The sequence below is a fragment of the Antedon bifida genome, chromosome 11 (genome assembly GCF_963402885.1).
Source record: "Antedon bifida chromosome 11, ecAntBifi1.1, whole genome shotgun sequence".
NCBI classification, from domain to species: domain Eukaryota; kingdom Metazoa; phylum Echinodermata; class Crinoidea; order Comatulida; family Antedonidae; genus Antedon; species Antedon bifida.
This window is the reverse complement of record NC_136236.1, coordinates 3,879,951-3,901,469: the sequence shown is the minus strand read 5'-3', so window position 1 is coordinate 3,901,469 and position 21,519 is coordinate 3,879,951. Positions and strand designations below refer to the sequence as shown.

General features: G+C 33.9%; 4 protein-coding genes across 4 annotated transcripts; 1 reads left to right on the top strand and 3 right to left on the bottom strand.

Annotated features, from left to right (window-relative positions):
• Window positions 1–520: 520 nt before the first annotated feature.
• Window positions 521–5,014, bottom strand: LOC144856202 (sialin-like). Its single transcript, XM_078714153.1, has 9 exons — window positions 4,825–5,014; window positions 3,918–4,151; window positions 3,431–3,518; window positions 2,745–2,840; window positions 2,154–2,281; window positions 1,858–2,004; window positions 1,209–1,341; window positions 783–1,024; window positions 521–694 (listed from the first exon to the last, which is right to left on the bottom strand). Exons 1-9 carry the CDS (start codon window positions 4,996–4,998, stop codon window positions 521–523), a joined length of 1,416 nt encoding a protein of 471 aa, XP_078570279.1. The 5' UTR covers window positions 4,999–5,014.
• A 1,567-nt stretch (window positions 5,015–6,581) lies between these two features.
• LOC144856200 (sialin-like) lies at window positions 6,582–11,766 on the bottom strand. Its single transcript, XM_078714152.1, has 9 exons — window positions 11,553–11,766; window positions 10,650–10,883; window positions 10,162–10,249; window positions 9,444–9,539; window positions 8,850–8,977; window positions 8,552–8,698; window positions 7,321–7,453; window positions 6,894–7,135; window positions 6,582–6,805 (listed from the first exon to the last, which is right to left on the bottom strand). The coding sequence occupies exons 1-9, from the start codon at window positions 11,724–11,726 to the stop codon at window positions 6,632–6,634; spliced, it is 1,416 nt and encodes a 471-aa protein (XP_078570278.1). The 5' UTR covers window positions 11,727–11,766; the 3' UTR covers window positions 6,582–6,631.
• A 744-nt stretch (window positions 11,767–12,510) lies between these two features.
• Window positions 12,511–19,233, bottom strand: LOC144856199 (sialin-like). Its single transcript, XM_078714151.1, has 9 exons — window positions 19,035–19,233; window positions 16,072–16,305; window positions 15,582–15,669; window positions 15,118–15,213; window positions 14,900–15,024; window positions 14,265–14,411; window positions 13,465–13,597; window positions 12,777–13,015; window positions 12,511–12,684 (listed from the first exon to the last, which is right to left on the bottom strand). Exons 1-9 carry the CDS (start codon window positions 19,209–19,211, stop codon window positions 12,511–12,513), a joined length of 1,413 nt encoding a protein of 470 aa, XP_078570277.1. The 5' UTR covers window positions 19,212–19,233.
• A 683-nt stretch (window positions 19,234–19,916) lies between these two features.
• On the top strand, window positions 19,917–21,068 carry LOC144855513 (26S proteasome complex subunit SEM1-like). The gene is made up of 2 exons (XM_078713398.1): window positions 19,917–20,052; window positions 20,429–21,068. The coding sequence occupies exon 2, from the start codon at window positions 20,454–20,456 to the stop codon at window positions 20,691–20,693; it is 240 nt and encodes a 79-aa protein (XP_078569524.1). The 5' UTR covers window positions 19,917–20,052; window positions 20,429–20,453; the 3' UTR covers window positions 20,694–21,068.
• Window positions 21,069–21,519: the final 451 nt, after the last annotated feature.

Sequence of the window (21,519 nt, the reverse complement as noted above, 5' to 3'; positions counted from 1 at the left end):
GCATGTTTAGAATGGTTCTGAATATCATAAATGCATTTCGTATATAGTATAATTACTATATTAAGTAGATTTTAATCAAATTAATTAAATAAGGACGTTTTCCCCTTAATATGAGCTATATAATGTTAAAATACATTAAAAAAATGCATACAAAGTTAATAATGACTCTCTACATTAATATTTAGCTTAATTAACATTTCAACTAAAATGTTTATTTGTATTGTACTTTGTAAAATGTACCTTTTTCCTGAATAATATAGTTCATTCATTCTTTTATTTCAGATAAATATCCACAGATTGAGAATATACCGGTACTATGTACATAACAAAAATAAATTTATTATTTATTATTTAAGTATCAGACTATAAAAACATAAAATTAATCAATTATTTTACACTATGGTACAATTTTTGACTCTCATTGTTAGTAATTATTCTAGTTAAATTAGTCACCGCTTTCATCTTGTATAATGTCATATGCTGCCGTCGCTATACGTAATACCGTACGAGAATTTGCTTATTACTTTTCATTGTCATCGTGTATAGTGTTGTATGATTTCATCTCTTGTTTTGTAATATTTCCATGTGACCATTCTTGTTGCTCTGCTTTTGCAAATATTAGAAAGAAAATCATTGCAAAAACATGGACGGCAGCAATCATTAAAAACATCAAAGTCCACTGACTGGCTGTATTCTGGAAAAACCAAACAAAAAAACTCATATTTAAACTCGTAAACAGGACGCGTGATGGATGGATGTTTTCAATCAAACTTAATACTTACATCTTCTTTGATCAAAGCTCCAAGAATAAGTGGACCAATAAAACCAACCACAGCAGATCCAGTTGTCACCATTCCTACGATTATTTGTGAGTGTTCCTTTGATATCTCCATTATGTTTGTAAGTGTGCTTGTCGCATACATTCCTGTAGAAGCAAACGCCACTGTAAGAAGTACAACACACTCGGCTGCATGGTTTTCAAAGTATCCAATGAAAAATAGACAAATAGCAGGTATTCCCATATCTACAAATAAGTCATGGAAATTCATTTTAATTTTGAAATATTTTAAATAAAACAGGTGATATAATAGGCAGGCCATAGGTAGTAAATGTAAATGTAATCGTCAACAAAATGAAAGAAGCAGTCACAATTTAAGAATGCATTTAATAATTAAAAAAAAAACACAAAATAAACAATTTCATCTTACGTAAAATCATAAAAAACTTTCTAGTATTCAGAACATTCAGATATTCCCGCCGAATGATGATGTCAGCAGCTACACCAGACAGCAGCGTAACTATGAATTCTAGAATTGGTGGAATTGATGTTAAAATTGCGATCTAGAAATACAGAAAAAAATAGTATACGCCTAGTCCTAGGTTATATTCGGGTGTCTAGAAAACTCAGATCTAGAAAAGTCAGATATCTGACTTTTCTAGATCTAGAAAACTCAGATATCAAGATCTGAGTTTTCTAGTTCCAAAATGGAACAAGATATCGCCATGGTGGTGTTTTCAAAGTCAAAGCCTTGCGTACCGGCAGCGCGCTGCGCGGACTTTTTTGACAATGTCAGCCACCGCCTCTAGTCAGCCCTCTGTCGTATAGGAGGCGAGAGTCTCAAATATACACAAACAAACACATACTTTTGGCATGCGCAGTGCTATCTTTTGGGATATAATAGTTGCGCAATCAAAATATTTGCTTCCCCCTTAAAAATCCCTAAATATTGATACCAAACACGTTTACATATGACATTTTATTTTTATTTTTATACCTACATGCTTGAACGACGTTAACAGCTATATTCGCTGTTTGGAAAAACATGGAGTAAATAAAATTAAAAGAGTTTTCCTTACCTTTGTTGGATCAAATCCAAATATCAATAAATAAATTGGTCCTTCAGTGAGAATAAAGAAAAAATTGAGAGTGTAAGCCATGAAAGCAAAAATGATAGACCACACTGCAGTTGATGTCAACATATCACACCATGGAACCGGTATGTCCTGATTAAAAAAACGTTTGAATTTAAAATGTGTTTATCACCGAATGATCAATGATTTAACTCAACTATAGATTAATGAATATTCATTAACACATGACTCAACAGACGCTGATTACAAACATGTCAGCTTGACTCCTCCCATTATAATACCTTATTAGAGTCTTTAACTTCAAAACTTTTCAAATATTCGACTTGCTGTGTTGAAATATAAGGATCGTCAACAGGATTATCAAAAACGAAAGCTATGAATATTATTGATAATAAAGCACTAATGGTACCTAAAACGAAGAAGAAATGGTTGCTATTATGAGAAAATGCATATATTAATATACATCAAAATATTAATGATCATTTAAATATTTCTAAAGAAAGTATGTTTGGGTTTGATAAGTCACATTCAGAAGCAACCCGCTTATTATTATTGTAAAGTAGAACCAGAAACAATCTCTCAACTGTAAGTATTTACTTTAACAAAAATACAAAAAGAATATTATTTGCGAACTGACGAGATAGTTTAGGAGTATGTTTTAGTTAAAATGCCAATTCAATTTTATATAATCAACAATCATCATTTGCAGTATAATATATGCGATAGTTGATATTTAATCACGTTTTTTCTGTTGTCTTGTTAATGTGTTTACATTTTATTTAACCCGGCTCACTAAAGTACTGTCCTAATCTTTTTATTATCTTTAAATAGTGTTTATATTATTATTATTAATATTGTTAGGTTAAACTCACTGAACGTATAATATGACGTCGGCCATCCTCCTAAACTGGGAGAAGTAGAAATCCACATAGATAAAGGATAACAGCAAACTTCAGCTATGCTCGTGCCTTTAGAAAACAAAGTAAACAACATAAAGTTTCCAAACGTTAAATTTTTTTTTTCAGTAGCTTAAGGCTTGATTCCCACAAGTGACCAATCATAAGCGACAGTTTGGATGACCTATCGTGTCGTGATTGGTCAAAATTACTTACGATGTACTATTAAGTCCAAGCATTATCCCCCTGAAAAAATAATTCTTTAAAAAAATTTGGTTGAATATTCCATTTTAATGTAACATAATAGTTATCCACTTTGACTAAAAACTGTATCGGAAAAAAAATGTATTCAACCTGACAAAATGTAATTTAAAGCAAACAAATGGTCAAATTGGCTGCCAGCCAATGGATTTTTGGTTAAATTTAACCATTTATTTTGTAAGTGAAAACATTACTTTTTTCTCGGGTTTTTTTCTATGGAGGTGATTAACTTTATTAAAACTACAAAATAACATATTCAAAATCTGATTTAATTAATCTTCATTTTTCATGTTTTTGAGGGACAATACATCTGTAAGCTCTGTCTACACTATTAAACTGTAATAATAGTGATATTAACCATAAAAACACGCAAAAACACTTTTTTTTGTACACTTACTTACCAGAATATGCAATAGATAATAATGTACTCCGTTCAGACGGAACAATCCATTTTTTTAAAGTGATATAAACCGCCGGCATGATTAATCCCTGGAAATATAAATAATTTTTATAACGGTTGAAAAAAAAACACGTACTACCGTTTAAACGACTTATTACCGTTACGCAGCACAATTTTTTCTTTTTGGTTGTGTGTTGCGTAACGTACGTTTTTACGCCCTATCAATAGTAGCAATAACGTATGCGTAACAAAGGTTGTTAACCAATGACAAGCGAGAGTTTGGGAAATCCAGAGCGCGCGTGTCACACTTGGTCAAATTAATTGCGTTGCGCTTACGTACTTGAGCTGCGTCCTAGTGGGGACCAAATTGTAACGTTATGGCGTTACACATCCTAGTCAATAGACAATTGTATTGGCGACCCATTGAAAAAAAACAATCGTTTCTCCATACAGTGCAAAATAATTGAACTGCCAATAAAGACACTAACTTCTATGACGCCTTGTAAAACCCGTACGATGGTCAGAAAACTGGTTCCAACGCCGGCAGCCCAAGGTATCATGGCAGACAGTAAACCTTGAAACAGAAGAACTATTACAATTGATCGTTTTCCGCCAATTTTACCAGCCAACCAACCGCTCGGCAGTCCGCTTATTATATAACCGTAATAAAACGATCCAAGTATATGTTGTTGGGTTTGGTCGTCCCAATCAAAAGTTGGTATCTATAAAGCAAAATCGTAAACACAGAACATAAAAAATGTGTATGACAAAATGTTTTAAAATAATAATTTCCCCGAGATTTAGATTTTTTGTTCCAGTTGTCATGTATATTAAAATCTTAAACTTTGACCTAAAGTAACTCTTATCTTAAAGACCCATTCCCTATTTGTGATGTTTTGAAAATAATAATGCATATATATTACTTTAAAAAACATTAAACCAGGTCATTCCTTGTCTTAAATGTACGTTTTATGGTAAATTATGATAAAAATAGAGAAACAATGCACTACCCAAGTAGCTCGCGGTGAATGTCCTCTCGTGGACGGTCTTTAGGCCTAGCCTAGCTAGGCTTAGTTTAGTAGTAGTAGTATACATCGGTAACGTACGAACACCGTAAGCTAGCTGTAGGCTAAAATACCAATTTGCGGGCAATGCATGTTGGTATTTATAGCGGGCCGCTAAAATTATTAGAATCGACCATGGAGTAATATTTTTCACATTTTTAACCGTTTAAGACGAAAAACGTTATCTCAGTAGGACCATACAGTGTTTATTTTTACATTATATGTTGTTTGTGACCTTAATTAGATCTAAAAAACGTGAGAAATTGGACTTTAAAACTAACTTAATTGGGTTATGAACGAATATAGAAAGTAACACCGCTAGGACACTTACCGAATTTGTTGCACTGTCATCTGAAATCGTTGTCGCATTATGATTTGATTTCTGTTCTTCTGTGGTGTTCCATTTGTTTACCATGCTTATAATGGTAATGTTTATGTTCAATCTGGTACAGTAAACACAAATCCATGATAAACAGCACATTACTGCTACAAAATATCGTTTCATTTTGAAACTGATTCGTATTCGTTGCTGATATTCGGTTGAATTTATAAGGTAATGCGATTTGGAGGGCCGCCTATTATTATTATTTTACTATTATTAGTAGTGACCTAGCTGTACCTTTTAGTAACCCATTCTTCCGGATCACTAACTCATAAACAATGAAACTCACATGCCATTGTTGTACGTGAGTCACACCACAGAAATTACATTTTGAAATGGGACAAAAACAGATGATGATGATTTTAACGTAAATTTGACTTTAAATGACCAAGATGGTGCATCGATCTTATTACTAACTGGTCGATCGCGTGTCACTTGTGTGTTTGCTTGTTTCTTTCTATATGTTTTAGCAGAATTACTCAAAACGTTATTGCTCGGTTTTCATAAGAGTTTAAAAGGATGGTTTCATAGCTATGTGAACACCCAGTTTTACACTCTCTGATCTAATTTAGATCTCAGGATGTTATGCACATTTTATATAAAATTTGCGGGAATTAAAAAAAAAAATGCCATTTCATTAAAAGGTAACAAAGATACTTAACCTTTCATCATTCACCAAATGCCATTATTTGTATCATTACACGAATATAAAACATTCATTATTTGTTTTATTTAGCAGAATTTGTTTCAATGCAAAGTCCCCAGAACACCATACTAAAAGTCCCAACAAATTCTAATAGGGGAAAGAAATGGCCGCCAACATTCAATTGACATAATGTTGACTTCTAAACGGCCTCTATGAATGCTTTAAGGTTGCAGAGTGGGGTATTGGCCCGTAGGCTTCCATTCAAAAAAGGTTACAATTTGATTTATTACTGTTATTTTGCATAATAATTCTATATACTAGCAAGTAGCATACTTTGAATGGCCGCTAAATGCGTATATTGATCCTATTATCTCATGCTGTTTTCTGGTTTATATTATGACTAATGTTTCCATATAGGCCTACCTTTTCAAGTAGAAAAACATGTTGTGGCTTCTTGATAGGTGGTACAAGCATGTTTAGAATGGTTCTGAATATCATAAATGCAATACGGCATCAGGATCTTTTTTTATTATTATTATTCTTTCCTTCTGCAACTTGTGTTTGGAAGGTTTGTCTAAAACTTGTACCCAGTACATTTTGTAACTTTGAATGAAAATAGACCTTTATGTGATGTGCAGCAACCTTTGTTTTATGACGTCAGAGCCGCACAGCGCAAAGTTACGTGCGAAATTCTCTGATTGGTCATAAATTCAGAACCAAAGTACATTTAGCTTGATAATATGGAGCAAGTTTCTGTTAAATTTAAATGTCGTTTTACGCGCAATAAAAAATTATATTAATTTTGCGCACGTTTCAGGCCATATTGAGCATTTCAATATTTCAAAGTATTTAGCGTAGAAATGCAGTCTTTGTCGTTGATTTTTGTTCTTCAAACTTTTGGTAATAAATTCCTTTTTTTATGAACACATACTTTTATGAATAAAAAAATATATATATAAAAACATAAAATTAATCAATTATTTTACACTATGGTACAATTTTTGACTCTCAATGTTAGTAATTGTTCTAGTTAAATTAGTCACCGCTTTCATTTTGTATAATGTCATATGCTGCCGTCGCTAGACGTAATACCGTACGAGAATTTGCTTATTACTTTTCATTGTTATCGTGTATAGTGTTGTATGATTTCATCTCTTGTTTTGTAATATTTCCATGTGACCATTCTTGTTGCTCTGCTTTTGCAAATATTAGAAAGAAAATCATTGCAAAAATATGGAAAGCAGCAATTATTCTAAACATCAAAGACCACTGATTGGCTGTATTCTGGGGAAAAAAACAAACAAAAAAACTCAGATTTAAACTCGTAAACAGGACGCGTGATGAGGTGTTTTCAATCAAACTTAATACTTACATCTTCTTTGATCAAAGCTCCAAGAATAAGTGGACCAATAAAACCAACCGCAGCGGCTCCAGTTGTCACCATTCCTACGATTATTTGCGAGTGTTCCTTTGATATCTCCATTATGTTTGTAAGTGTGCTCGTCGTATACATTCCTGTAGAAGCAAACGCCACTGTAAGGAGTATAACACACTTGGCTGCATGGTTTTCAAAGTATCCAATGAAAAATAGACAAATAGCAGGTATTCCCATATCTACAAATAAGTCATGGAAATTCCTTTTAATTTTGAAATATTTTAAATAAAACAGGTGATATAATAGGCAGGCCATAGTTAGTAAATGTAAATGTAATCGTCAACAAAATGAAAGAAGCAGTCACAATTTAAGAATGCATTTAATAATTTAAAAAAACCCCACAAAATGAACAATTTCATCTTACGTAAAATCATAAAAAACTTTCTAGTATTCAGAACATTCAGGTATTCCCGCCGAATGATGACGTCTGCAGCCACACCAGACAGCAGCGTAACTATAAATTCTAGAATTGGTGGAATTGATGTTAAAATTGCGATCTAGAAATACAGAAAAAAAATAGTATACGCCTAGTTTCTAGAAATATTTAGGTTATTTTATCATTAATTCATTCCTTATTATTATTTATGGTTTCTGCCTTGGAAAAATAATACTTTCTGCTCTTCATTGGCCGTGTTTCCGCAGCCAAAACAAAATTATCGGTTAATGTGCCAATAGTGTGCTCATGATCAGTCATTACCGAACAACCAGATGTCCAATAACATTATTGCAACACATTGTCCTTCATGTCAAAGGTTAACAATGATCCCATTTATCCGATAATTATCCGATTTGAATGAGATAATTATCGGTTAATTTTTCTCGAGTGAAATATGTTAAACCCCGTTTCCAAAGGCAGTTTATCGGTTAATTATCGGTTAATTTTTGGCTGCGGAAACACAGCCTATGACGTCTTTTTTTCAATATATTATATTCCGATATTTTGTCAGTGATATTTTTCACTCCGCCACCGTATGAGTGGACAACAAGCGCAGTTCATATAATCTGTCGCTTGTGATTGGTCAAATCAATTGCGTTGCGCTATCGTCCGTGGGTTGCGCGCGTCCCGATGTGAATGTGATGGTGCTAGTTACTCTTCTGTTACAGAATCATATATTTATAGTGATAGTGTTTACTGTTGGTATCTGAACAACGTAATAATGCATTTGGTAAGGCCGGCAGGCCAGAGATAGGTTGTACATTAGAAGGAAAGAGGTCGAATGTATTGTAGCGCGTGAACAGGATATCGCCATGGTGTTTTCAAAGTCAAGCCTTGTGTGTCGACAGCGCGCTGCGCGGACTTTTTTGACAAGGTCAGCCGCCGCCTCCAGTCAGCCCTCTATCGTATAGGAGGCGAGATTCTCAAATATGCACAAACTAACACATAACTTTGGCATGCGCAGTGCTATCTTTTGTGATATAATAGTTGCGCAATCAAACTGCTTTCCGCTTAAAAATCCCTAAATGTTGATACCAAACACGTTTACATAAATGACTTTTTATTTTTATACCTACATGCTTGAACGGAGTTAACAGGTAGCCTATATTCGCTGTTTGGAAAAACATGGAGTAAATGAAATAAAAAGAGTTTTCCTTACCATTGTTGGATCAAATCCAAATATCAATAAAAAATTTGGTCCTTCAGTAAGAATAAAACCAAAACTGAAACTGTACGCCGTGTAAGCAAAAATGATAGACCACACTGCAGTTGATGTCAACATATCACACCATGGAACCGGTATGTCCTGATTAAAAAAACGTTTGCATTTAAAATGTGTTTATCACCGAATGATCGATGATTTAACTCAACTACAGATTAATGAATATTCATTAACACATGACTCAATTCAGACGCTGATTACAAACATGTCAGCTTGACTCCTCCCATTATAATACCTTATTAGAGTCTTTAACTTCAAAACTTTTCAAATATTCGACTTGCTGTGTTGAAATATAAGGATCGTCAACAGGATTATCAAAAACGAAAGCTATGAATATTATTGATAATAAAACACCAATGGTACCTAAAACGAAGAAGAAATGGTTGCTATTATGAGAAAATGCATATATTAATATACATCAAAATATTAATGATCATTTAAATATTTCTAAAGAAAGTATGTTTGGGTTTGATAAGTCACATTCAGAAGCAACCCGCTTATTATTATTGTAAAGTGGAACCAGAAACAATCTCTCAACTGTAAGTATTTACTTTACCAAAAATACAAAAAGAATATTATTTGCGAACTGACGAGATAGTTTAGGAGTATGTTTTAGTTAAAATGCCAATTCAATTTTATTTAATCAACAATCATCATTTGCAGTATAATATATGCGATAGTTGATATTTAATCACGTTTTTTCTGTTATCTTGTTAATGTGTTTACATTTTATTTAACCCGGCTCACTAAAGTACTGTCCTATTCTCTTTATTCTCTTTAAATAGTGTTTATATTATTATTATTATTAATATTGTTAGGTTAAACTCACTGAAAGTATAATATGACGTCGGCCATCCTCCTAAACTGGGAGAAGTAGAAATCCACATAGATAAAGGATAACAGCAAACTTCAGCTATGCTCGTGCCTTTAGAAAACAAACATACAGTTTTCAAACGTTAAACATTTTTTTTCAGTAGCTTTAAGCTTGATTCCCACAAGTGACCAATCATAAGCGACAGTTTGGATGACCTATCGTGTCGTGATTGGTAAAAATTACTTACGATGTACTATTAAGTCCAAGCATTATGTTCAACAAAGAAGAAAATTTGCTTTCTTAAAGATGTATTGTCCCACTGAAAAAATAATTCTTTAAAAAAATTTGGTTGAATATTCCATTTTAATGTAACATAATAGTTATCCACTTTGACCAAAAATTGTATCGGAAAAAAAATGTATTTACCTGAAAAATGTAATTTAAAGCAAACAAATGGTCAAATTGGCTGCCAGCCAATGGATTGTTGGTTGAATTTAACCATTTATTTTGTCATTTTATAAGTGAAAACATTTTTTTTTCGGGTTTTTTTCTATGGAGGTGATAAACTTTATTAAAACTACAAAATAACATATTCAAAATCTGATTTAATTAATCTTCATTTTTCATGTTTTTGAGGGACAATACATCTTTAAGCTCTGTCTACACTATTAAACTGTAATAATAGTGAACAATAAAAACACGCAAAAAAACTTTTTCTTGTACACTTACTTACCAGAATATGCAATAGATAATAATGTACTCCGTTCAGACGGAACAATCCATTTTTTTAAAGTGATATAAACCGCCGGCATGAGTAATCCCTGGAAATATAAATAATTTTTATAGCGGTTGAAAAAAAACACGTACTACCATTTAAACGACGTATTACCGTTACGCAGCACAATTTTTTCTTTTTGGTTGTGTGTTGCGTAACGTACGTTTTTACGCCCTATCAATAGTAGCAATAACGTATGCGTAACAAAGGTTGTTAACCAATGACAAACGAGAGTTTGGGAAATCCAGAGCGCGCGTGTAACTTGGTCAAATTAATTGCGTTGCGCTTACGTACTTGCGCGCGCTGCGTCCTAGTGGGAACCAAATTGTAACGTTATGGCGTTACACATCCTAGTCAATAGCCAATGGTATTGGCGACCCATTGAAAAAAAACAATCGTTTCTCCATACAGTGCAAAATAATTGAACTGCCAATAAAGACACTAACTTCTATGACGCCTTGTAAAACCCGTACGATGGTCAGAAGACTGGTTTCAACGCCGGCAGCCCAAGGTATCATGGCAGACAGTAAACCTTGCAACAGAAGAACTATTACAATTGATCGTTTTCCGCCAATTTTACCAGCCAACCAACCGCTCGGCAGTCCGCTTATTATATAACCGTAATAAAACGATCCAAGTATATGTTGTTGGGTTTGGTCGTCCCAATCAAAAGTTGGTATCTATAAAGCAAAATCGTATACACAGAACATAGCACAATGTGTATGACAAAATGTTTTAAAATAATAATTTCTCCGAGATTTAGATTTTTTGTTCCAGTTGTCATGTATATTAAAATCTTAAACTTTGACCTAAAGTAACTCTTATCTTAAAGACCCATTCCCTATTTGTGACGTTTTGAAAATAATAATGCATATAATATTACTTTAAAAAACATTAAACCAGGTTATTCCTTGTCTTAAATGTACGTTTTATGGTAAATTATGATAAAAATAGAGAAACAATGCACTACCTAAGTAGCTCCCGGTGAATGTCCTCTCGTGAACGGTCTTTAGGCCTAGCCTAGCTAGGCTTAGTTTAGTAGCGGCCTAGCTAGATACATCGGTAACGTACGACACAGTACGCTAGCTGTAGGCTAAAATACCAATTTGCGGGCAATGCATGTTGGGATTTATAGCGGGCCGCTAAAATTATTAGAATCGACCATGGAGTAATATTTTTCACATTTTTAACCGTTTAAAGACGAAAAACGTTATCTCAGTGTTTATTTTTACATTTATATGTTGTTTGTGACCTTTATTAGATCTAAAAAAACGTGAGAAATTGGACTTTAAAACTAACTTAACTGGGTTATGAGCGTATATGGAAAGTAACGCCACTAGGACACTTACCAAATGTGTTGCACTGTCATCTGAAATCGTTGTCGCATTATGATTTGATTTCTGTTCTTCTGTGGTGTTCCATTTGTTTACCATGCTTATAATGGTAATGTTCATGTTCAATCTGGTACAGTAAACACAAATCCATGATAAACAGCACGTTACTGCTACAAAATATCGTTTCATTTTGAAAGTGATTCGTATTCGTTGCTGATATATTCGGTTGAATTTATAAGGAAGGCCACCTATTATTATTATTAATCTTATTAGTAGTGGTCTTTACCTTTTAGTAACCTTGAGTGACCAAAGATCCCCATTTTTACGGATCACTAACTCATAATAAAAAATGGGTCAAAAACAGATTATGATGATTTTAACGTAAATTTGACTTTGAATGACCAAGATGGTGCATCGATCTTTTTACTAACTGGTCGATCGCGTGTCACTTGTGTGTTTGCTTGTTTCTTTTTTTTTCTATATTTGTTAGTTAGCACATGGAGTAATGCAGAATTACTCAAAAAGGTCTTGCTCGATTTTCATAAGATTTTAAAAGGATGGTTTCATAGCTATATGTGAACACCCAGTTTTGCACTCTCAGAGTGCCTATCTAATTTAGATCTCAGGATTTTATGCACATTTTATATAAAATTTGTGGCAATTTTAATAACCGGCCGCCATTTCATTAAAAGGTAAAAAATTGAGTGTCAACATGACCAAATGGATTTCTTATCTTATATAGATTTAGTAGCCTGATAATACTAATGCGGTTACTATTAAAATCACAAAAATATAAACAAAAGGACTCTTTCTCATGACATTGACTCAGTTATTATTTATTAATATAAAATATTTTATTGTGGTAAGGAGATTTAGTGTTATGCGAAATGCAAGGAGTTAGACAATTTAGATTGTAGTTGAAATAGTAGTATGTGGCATTTGTGGACGGAATACTTCTTCATTCGTTTCTCATTTAGTCACCACTTTCATCTTGTATAGTGTTGTATGCTTTCATCTCTTGTTTTGTAATATTTCCATGTGACCATTCTTGTTGCTCTGCTTTTGCAAATATTAGAAAGAAAATCATTGCAAAAATATGGAAAGCAGCAATTATTCTAAACATCAAAGACCACTGATTGGCTGTATTCTGAAAAAAAAAACCAAACAAAAAAACTCAGATTTAAACTCGTAAACAGGACGCGTGATGGATGGATGTTTTCAATCAAACTTAATACTTACATCTTCTTTGATCAAAGCTCCAAGAATAAGTGGACCAATAAAACCAACCGCAGCAGATCCAGTTGTCACCATTCCTACGATTATTTGTGAGTGTTCCTTTGATATCTCCATTATGTTTGTAAGTGTGCTCGTCGCATATATTCCACCAAATGCAAATGCGACTGTAAGAAGTATAACCTCGATTGCATGGTTTTCAAAGAATCCAATACAGCACAGACACAGGGCAGGTATTCCCATATCTACAAAAAAAAGTCATGGAAATTCGTACCAAAGTTTAAAATACTTTAATTCAAGAGAGAAAGAGATATATTCAGGCCGAAGTTAGTTGCAAAGCAATGCAAACCTATCAATCAAAATAAACATTTATTTCCTTCAAAAGCAGAAACAAAATCAATAACAACAATGAAACGTAAACATGTAACGTAGGCCTACAAATCATAACATTTCTTCAGATAATCATAAAAGAATGTCAACATTTCTATTTCGAAATATTTCTGTATAATAAAAAATATAACGCAAAAGAAGGTGTGAATCTCCAAAAGGCAAGCCTGAGTGAGTGGAGCTATATTAATCAAGGTACGAACATAAAAAAAAATAAAAAAATTAAACGTTCCATCTTACGTAAGATTATAAAAATTATAAAGCACCGTTGTTTATAAAGAAAAACGAGTAATGATTTAAATCTTACGTGAAATCATAAAAAACTTCCTAGTATTTAGAACATTCATGTATTCCCGCCGAATGATGACGTCAGCAGCCACACCAGACAGCAGCGTAACTGCAAATTCCAGAATCGGTGGAATTGATGTTAAAATTGCAATCTAGAAGTACAAGACAAAATGTTATAGTCCGATAAGGTTACTTTCTATGTTTAATTCTAGAAATTAAAATTAACTGCACCACCGAAGGATGACGTCAAATAAAACAGGTCAAAACACATGCTAAGCGACATCCACACCAGAGCTAGTAGACTTGCCCAGTATAGTAGTTATTGTCTTGTTTAAAGGGCCTTTCACACCTGTTCCGACGTAAAATCCAATCGAACGTCAGTGTTTCGTTTTCACGCGGCTACGCGCATATCGATTGGCGCATAGCCGCGTGGAGCGTCGTGAAAACGAAACAGTGATGTTCGATTCGTCGGACCGGAACCGTGCCGGAACAGGTGTGAAAGGCCCTTAAGTCGGCGTTTTGATTTTTGTCAACATAATACGAAATTGTGAGCTCAAGTATTATACGTATGAAACTGATTTCGGTCTAGAGGTGGGATGTAGAAAAGAAGTAAAAATCAAAAGCGACTGTAGAAACCCTGAATAAATAAATGGACATAATTATTGTGTAAATGACATAAAAGTGAGAAATGTTATTTTGGTGTTTTCCTAGGTTTTAGTTTATAGTTGGAACAATAGTTTTTAATCTTCTATGCTGTCGTCAAATTCTGAAGGTTAGGTGGAAAACGGATAAATAAATAAATAAAAAGAGTTCACTTACCTTTGTTGTATTAAATCCTAATAGAAATAAAAAAATTGGTTCTTCCATAAGTATGAAGTAAAAACTGAAACAGTACGCCGTGTAAGCAAAGATGAGAGACCACACTGCAGTTGATGTCAACATATCACACCATGGAACCGGTATGTCCTACAAAGAAGTACAGTTTGATCACAGCAAGGCAATCTAACCACGGTACACGGAGCTCACCTTGCCAAGATAGGAACTCGTAACAGTCCTTTGATCTTATGTCTGGCTGCGACAAATACCAACAGTAACTGTACATTATTCTCCGCGGCGCGCTCTGTGTCTGTTGGAACTAATCGTGTCGCAGCCACAGATAGTCCTTTGATCCCTGAAGTGCAGCATCCTGTTGTTAGATTGCATTAATCACAGCAGGATAAATGAAGGAGTAATTACTCAACAGTGTACTACACCAGTCTCCTTAATATATTGTTTCCCACTTGGGACTCGCGCACTGAACGACGCAGGCGCAATTCATGGGTCGGGCGCTACAATCGTATTCGGAAAAATCGCGTCATGATTGGTGAACTTGCTGTGCGCTTTCGTCAAGAACGAAGCTTTACGACGATTATAACAATGCATCATCATCATTACCTTATTACTTGAAACTTTACCTTATTTTCGTCAAATTGAAAACTTTTCAAATATTCAACTTCCCTTGTTGTAACATAAGGATCGTCAACTGGGTCGTCGTAAATGAAAGTTTTGAATATTATTGCGAATAAAACACCAACGGTACCTAAAAACAAGAAGAAAGTGGTTGTTTAGAAAAAAGTTTGATGGTGAAAAACTAGTAGTGCTTATTGATTTGAGGTGAAGAATAAAAACTTACTGAAAATGTAGTATGATGATGGCCATCCACCTAAACGGGAAGAGTCAGAAATCCACGTAGATAGTGGGTAACAGAAAACTTCAGCTATACACGAGCCTTTAAAGAAAGTAAACGGTATATACATCAGGTTTCGATTTCACCCTCGTTCTAAATACCCTTCTGTTCCCACATTGATCCTTTTTAGCTTTTATAATGTCAGTAATGACCTCTACAAGGCGGGAAACAGATTTGGATGTGTGAATAAAGAGAGATTTCTTTTTTCTAAACTTTAACATTGGTTCCTACTATCTGGGACTAACGATGACGTAAGCCCAACGCAAGTAAGTTGACCAATCACAAGCGATAGATTATTAATACTGTCAACTCACATGTGTTACGTATACGTCCTTCTTACAGGATGACTTCCTCAATCTAATCTCATTATCTAGGCCATAGCTTTCTGCTACGCCATGAGTTGAACTTACCAGAACATGCAATAGATACTAATGTACTCCGTTCAGACGGAACAATCCATTTTCTTAAAGTGATGTATATCGCCGGCATGGTTAATCCCTGAAAGTAAAATATCTAAAATGATAACGTTTCCAGAAACGTATTACCGTTACGCAACACATCATATAGTCATTTTATTGTGTTTTACGTTTTGTGTGTGTTTTTTGTTTGTGTTATGTAACGTACGTGTTACGTACTATCGCCATTGTCGTCTGAAACGTTATCGTTATAACAATATATATCGTAGTGTTGTTACGGTAAATAATGCGTAAACGTATTGTACGCACGACACACATCACATTCTTTTCATTGTTTATTGGGTGTTTTGCGTAATGTTGTTTGACGCACTATAGCCATTGTCTTCTGAAAGGTTTTCGTGTGTGAGTGTGTAAATAGTGCGTAAACGTTACCGTCCTTGTCAAAATACTGTAGTACAAAATTGAAAATATCTTGTACACTAACTTCTGTGACGCCTTGTAAAACTCGTACAATGATCAGCAGACTGGTTCCAACGTCTGCAGTCCACGGGATCATGGCACACAACAAACTTTGCAACAGAAGAACTATTAACATTGATCGTTTCCCGCCAATTTTACCAGCAAACCAACCGCCCGGCAGTCCGCCTATTATATAACCGTAATAAAACGATCCAAGTATTTGCTGTTGTGTTTGGTCGTCCCAATCATAGGTTGGTATCTGGAGAACGAAATCGTAAACATAGAACATCTAATCACTATAATGTGTAGAACATGTTAAAATAATAATTTAGAAAAATTATATTTATTGTTTCCATGTTTATCAATCAAAACCGACCATAACGTAACTCAGAAAACTAAACTTGTTTGCAAGGACCGAAATTGTGTTCTGGAGAACGAAAACTTAAACACAAATAAGCAAATTTTTCCTGTACTGTATATTTACAAAATGAAAACTTAACCGAAATTGGTGTTGTTTTAGTTTAGTTTCAATGTTTATCAAAATCTCAGAAACTGACCTCATGACATAACTCAGAAAACTAAACAAAACGAGTTGTATCACCCACTAACGTAACAAAAATCAAGCACTAATGTAACAATCCATTAACCAAACGTAACAACAGTTTAACAGGGGAAATATTAAAACAAATCTTAAACATTAAAAACTCTTTTTTGTTTCGAATGTTGGAAATCTAGGAATTGAGTTCAGTCATGTTTGTCTGTTTGTTCGTCAGCTCTCTTTAACTGGAAATAATGGTGTTACATATATTTACGTAAGGGCAAAATTCGGTAAATCGCGAGTTACTTCTAAAATGTTTACTCGATGGTGGTATAAAGTTGGTTCATTCTTTCGGTACTCATTTTAACCACCTGAGTGATGTAACCCTGTTTACTAATTAAGTTGAGTTAGATCATTAATTATTGACGATTAAAACGAATTTAGGTTCAACGATTTGCCCCAAATAAGGGTGTTTTCCGATCGTGGTATACACTGTCTAATGGATGTCTATCTTGAAAAATACCTGCCATAAACAGACAAAAATGGAAACAACTTGTGGAAAGCGTAATGTCGGAAGACGAAAAACGTTAACAAGAAGAAGAAGAAGAGCTTCGCATTTACCTATCTCCTCCGAATTATTTAAACAGCTCGAGTACAGCACCATAATGTTGAAGACAAGCCGATTTTCTTTAAATACTATTTTGATAGATTTAATATACGTTTACGTAACGTATTGCTTGGCGATGAATGGAACATTCCAATCTCTCTTCCACAAGTGTTTATTCCCTCAGGCGTAATAACACAAAGGCAAGTACACTCATAACAAAGAAATTTGTGACTGCAGAGGTGAGATATAGGTATTTTGTAAGATAACAGAAAACAGTCGCCGTCTTAGACAATTCAAGTCTAAAGTTTATTTTTAATTTTAAAATTCTCATGATGGCAATTATATTTGGCTACAGATTTTACATTATTATAAACACATAATATACAAATAAACTTTATTACTGACAGTTGGTTCTCAACGTTTGTATTAATTAATACTGTAATAAAAAAAATATATAAACGTCGTAGTGGTGTATCGTTACATGTACTTTACTATTTCAATCGACTAAAAAACACACAGGATTAAAACTGAGAGATTTCCAACTTAAAAGAAGTTCAAACATATCTTAATATTTTCTACTGTTGCTACGTTAGTGGTTACATTTTGTTACGTTAGTGGTTAATGAAGTTTGTTACGTAAGTGGTTAAACTGTTGTTACGTTAAGCGTGGTTCCCACTAGAACGTAACGCAAGGACGTAAACGCAACGCAAGCGTTTTAACCAATGACAAGCGAAGTTATAGACAGTTAGCAATCACAAGCGAATAAGCCATCGCTTGTGATTGGTCAATTCACTTGCGTTGCGTTACGTCCTTGCGTTGCGTCGCTAGTGGGAACCACGCTTTAGTGGTTAAACTGTTACGTTAGTAGTTACATTTTGTTACGTTAGTGGTTAATGAAGTTTGTTACGTAAGTGGTTAAACTGTTGTTACGTTAGTGGTTAAACTGTTGTTACGTTAGTAGTTACATTTTGTTACGTTAGTGGTTAATGAAGTTTGTTACGTTAGTGGTTACATTTTGTTACGTTTGTGGTTAATGAAGTTTGTTACGTTAGTGGTTAAACTGTTGTTACGTTAGTAGTTACATTTTGTTACGTTAGTGGTTAATGAAGTTTGTTACGTTAGTGGTTACATTTTGTTACGTTAGTGGTTAAACTGTTGTTGCGTTAGTGGTTACATTTTGTTACGTTAGTGGTTAATGAAGTTTGTTACGTTAGTGATTAATCTGTTGTTACGTTAGTGGTTACATTTTGTTACGTTAGTGGTTAATGAAGTTGGTTACGTTAGTGGTTAAACTGTTGTTACGTTAGTGGTTACATTTTGTTACGTTAGTGGTTAAACTGTTGTTGCGTTAGTGGTTACATTTTGTTACGTTAGTGGTTAATGAAGTTGGTTACGTTAGTGGTTAAACTGTTGTTGCGTTAGTAGTTACATTTTGTTACGTTTGTGGTTAATGAAGTTGGTTACGTTAGTGGTTAAACTGTTGTTACGTTAGTAGTTACATTTTGTTACGTTAGTGGTTAATGAAGTTTGTTACGTTAGTGGTTAAACTGTTGTTACGTTAGTGGTTACATTTTGTTACGTTAGTGGTTACATTTTGTTACGTTAGTGGTTAATGAAGTTTGTTACGTAATTAAGTGGTTAAACTGTTGTTACGTTAGTGGTTACATGTTGTTACGTTAGTGTTTAATGAAGTTTGTTACGTAAGTGGTTAAACTGTTATTACGTTAGTAGTTAAATTTTGTTACGTTAGTGGTTGATTTTTGTTACGTTAGTGGTTATATTAACGTTAGTGGGTGGTGATACACGAGTAATCATTGAAAGAAGGCCGATGGCTGGAGCTTACCGACTTTGTTGCACTGGCATTCGGAATCTCATTACATGTATTATTTGATTCCTGTTCTTCTGTGGTGGCATTCCATCTTTTTACCATGCTTATTATAGTAATGTTGATGTTCAATCTGGTACAGGTAACACAAATACAAGCTAAACAGCACGATACTGCTACAAAAAATCGTTTCATTTTTAAACTGATTCGTTGCTGATATTCGGTTGAATTTATAAGGAATGAGGCTTGGATGGCCGCCTTTTGTTATTAATAAGTAGTGAATTATTAACTTGTGTCAGTGCCCTAGGCCTATTATGTGCAGATCTTCGACATACAGGTCACTAAACTAAATAAAATGAAATGGAACTAAATTGTTTGTTTAAATAAATTCTTCCTCCTATATCGATGCTGATGTTTGTTGTAGCCTATTTTGTTTCCTATACACTTGTTAGATCGATTGTGGGTCACATGATTTTCAATAACTACAGTACTCCATTGAACTCTGGCGTCATCGAGTGCAATTTTTTCCCACCGTATTCGACATTGTGAAATATAAATATTAATGTTAATTATTTATGAGTCAGACACTACAAAATGCAAGATCAATCATTGTCAAATTATGATTAAAGATCTTCAGATCAAATAGAATGTGATATTGTATTGTAGGCCTGCGATAGCCATACCTAAAGCCGTCTATACACTATCAAAAAAAGTGCGATGTGTCCAAATATGATAGTGATATGCTTAAATATGGCATTGATATGAAATCATCATGTCCATATATGGGTACAGTACATCAGATTTGTTGTCACATAAAGTTTGATAGTGTGGACAGATCTTTACAATAGGGTATGTATTTCTTTTCCGACAAGCGCCCTCAGTATACGAGTGTATCGCGTGTGTTTGTTGTGTGGTGGTGGTGACTGAATGAGCAGGCATAATCAATTTCCAAGTTGTTGTTTTTTACATTTTCATGCGAAGTTTAATACATAATCAATTAAATAAGCACCGTCTGTCTATGTGAAATACCAGAATTGTAAGTTCAAATGTTAATATCATGTATTGTGTTTGAGTAGGCTAGGTAAACTAGTAGAAAAAAAACTGGCTACTAGGCCTAGCCTCTAGTAGTAGTAGAGAGGCCCACACACAGACAGAGCCTGGACTGGAGGTGGATAGCCTTGGTACTCTTTTGTTTTTAGCTATCTAGGCTAGAGTAGAAGGGCCTAGCCTAGTAGTCTACAACTATATACAACTAGGCCTCTACAAGGTAGGCTTAAGCTCTGTCTACACTGTGACAAAAAAATGTGATGTGGCTATTTTTGGGTGAACCCATTTTTGTAGTAGGTGACCAAATATAATCTATACGTCTGCTATCCTTACCACATTTAAATAAAATTGTCTTTTTTTTGTAGAATTTATTAAAGACACTCTACAACTATGGAAGATAAAAAAAAATCAGACAAAAAAGTTGACTTGGGTTTATTGGAGGAAGATGATGAATTTGAAGAATTCCAAGCGGAAGAGTGGAATGAGGATGAAGAGGATTCGGAAGATGTGAATGTATGGGAAGACAACTGGGATGACGATGTCGTTGAAGATGATTTCTCACAACAGCTACGAACAGAGCTTCAGATACAAGGGAATAAGGTCAACCAACAAGAACCAATGAAAACATAACAAAAGACAGAAAAGTTCACCTACTGTAAAAATGATGATTTGAACGGCAAAATAATAAACAATTTTAAAAAGTCCAAACAGAACTATATAAAAAAACAAGTACAAATAAGTCGGCACACACCCTTGAAAATGCTCTGTACAAAAATGAATACTGCAGCTGGGAATTCAAAAGAACAATATTGGTAATAAAAAAACAATGAATACACATTGATGGTGAATAATAGAATGGACAGCGAAGGGTACCTCTATAATATAATAGTAATACTGGCTATTGTTCAAGGCAAAATATATTAACAGTTTCTACCAAAACTTGTTTTTTTTGTATTTGTTGATTTTTGATATTGAAAAGCTTATTAAATGTCTGGTAAAAGTTGAGCACCTGCAGTAATAGTTGTATAATAGTTTGATATTACCATAGAAGTTTATATATTTTACGGAAATTATTAAGGTCTCAGTGGGTCAAAACATTTTTGTTGTTGAATAGGCCATTAATATAATTTATAATAGTTATTCACAAAAGAAAAAAAATGATATATCTGATACATTTTATCCATTTTATGTTCATTTTGTCTTTGTAAAAAGTGAAATAACTTTATAAACTTCAAAATGGCCTATTCAAAATGTTGTATTTTTTGTTTATTTGATCAACTCTCGCATCCATATTTATGATTTTTGGTTTTTTTTTCCTAATATTTGTAAAACACCACCAATTTTGAATAAGCTTCAACTGACGAATTTAATATTTTATGCTGCTAGGTCCATTCTGCTACTTCTGCTTGTCTTTATAAATCGACAAACAAAAGATGTAAATTGTTTTCCGAAAAAA

Excerpts from the sequence above, each read along its gene's own strand:
- LOC144856202 (XM_078714153.1), bottom strand. The coding sequence starts at position 4,998 with ATGAAACGATATTTTGTAGCAGTAATGTGCTGTTTATCATGGATTTGT. Across the intron at positions 2,282-2,744 it reads GACGTCATATTATACGTTCA|GTACCATTAGTGCTTTATTA; the intron begins GTGAGTTTAACC and ends TCTTCGTTTTAG. Across the intron at positions 1,025-1,208 it reads AAAGTTTTTTATGATTTTAC|ATATGGGAATACCTGCTATT; the intron begins GTAAGATGAAAT and ends ACTTATTTGTAG.
- LOC144856200 (XM_078714152.1), bottom strand. The coding sequence starts at position 11,726 with ATGAAACGATATTTTGTAGCAGTAACGTGCTGTTTATCATGGATTTGT. Across the intron at positions 8,978-9,443 it reads GACGTCATATTATACTTTCA|GTACCATTGGTGTTTTATTA; the intron begins GTGAGTTTAACC and ends TCTTCGTTTTAG. Across the intron at positions 7,136-7,320 it reads AAAGTTTTTTATGATTTTAC|ATATGGGAATACCTGCTATT; the intron begins GTAAGATGAAAT and ends ACTTATTTGTAG.
- LOC144856199 (XM_078714151.1), bottom strand. The coding sequence starts at position 19,211 with ATGAAACGATTTTTTGTAGCAGTATCGTGCTGTTTAGCTTGTATTTGT. Across the intron at positions 15,025-15,117 it reads ATCATCATACTACATTTTCA|GTACCGTTGGTGTTTTATTC; the intron begins GTAAGTTTTTAT and ends TCTTGTTTTTAG. Across the intron at positions 13,016-13,464 it reads GAAGTTTTTTATGATTTCAC|ATATGGGAATACCTGCCCTG; the intron begins GTAAGATTTAAA and ends TTTTTTTTGTAG.
- LOC144855513 (XM_078713398.1), top strand. The coding sequence starts at position 20,454 with ATGGAAGATAAAAAAAAATCAGACAAAAAAGTTGACTTGGGTTTATTG.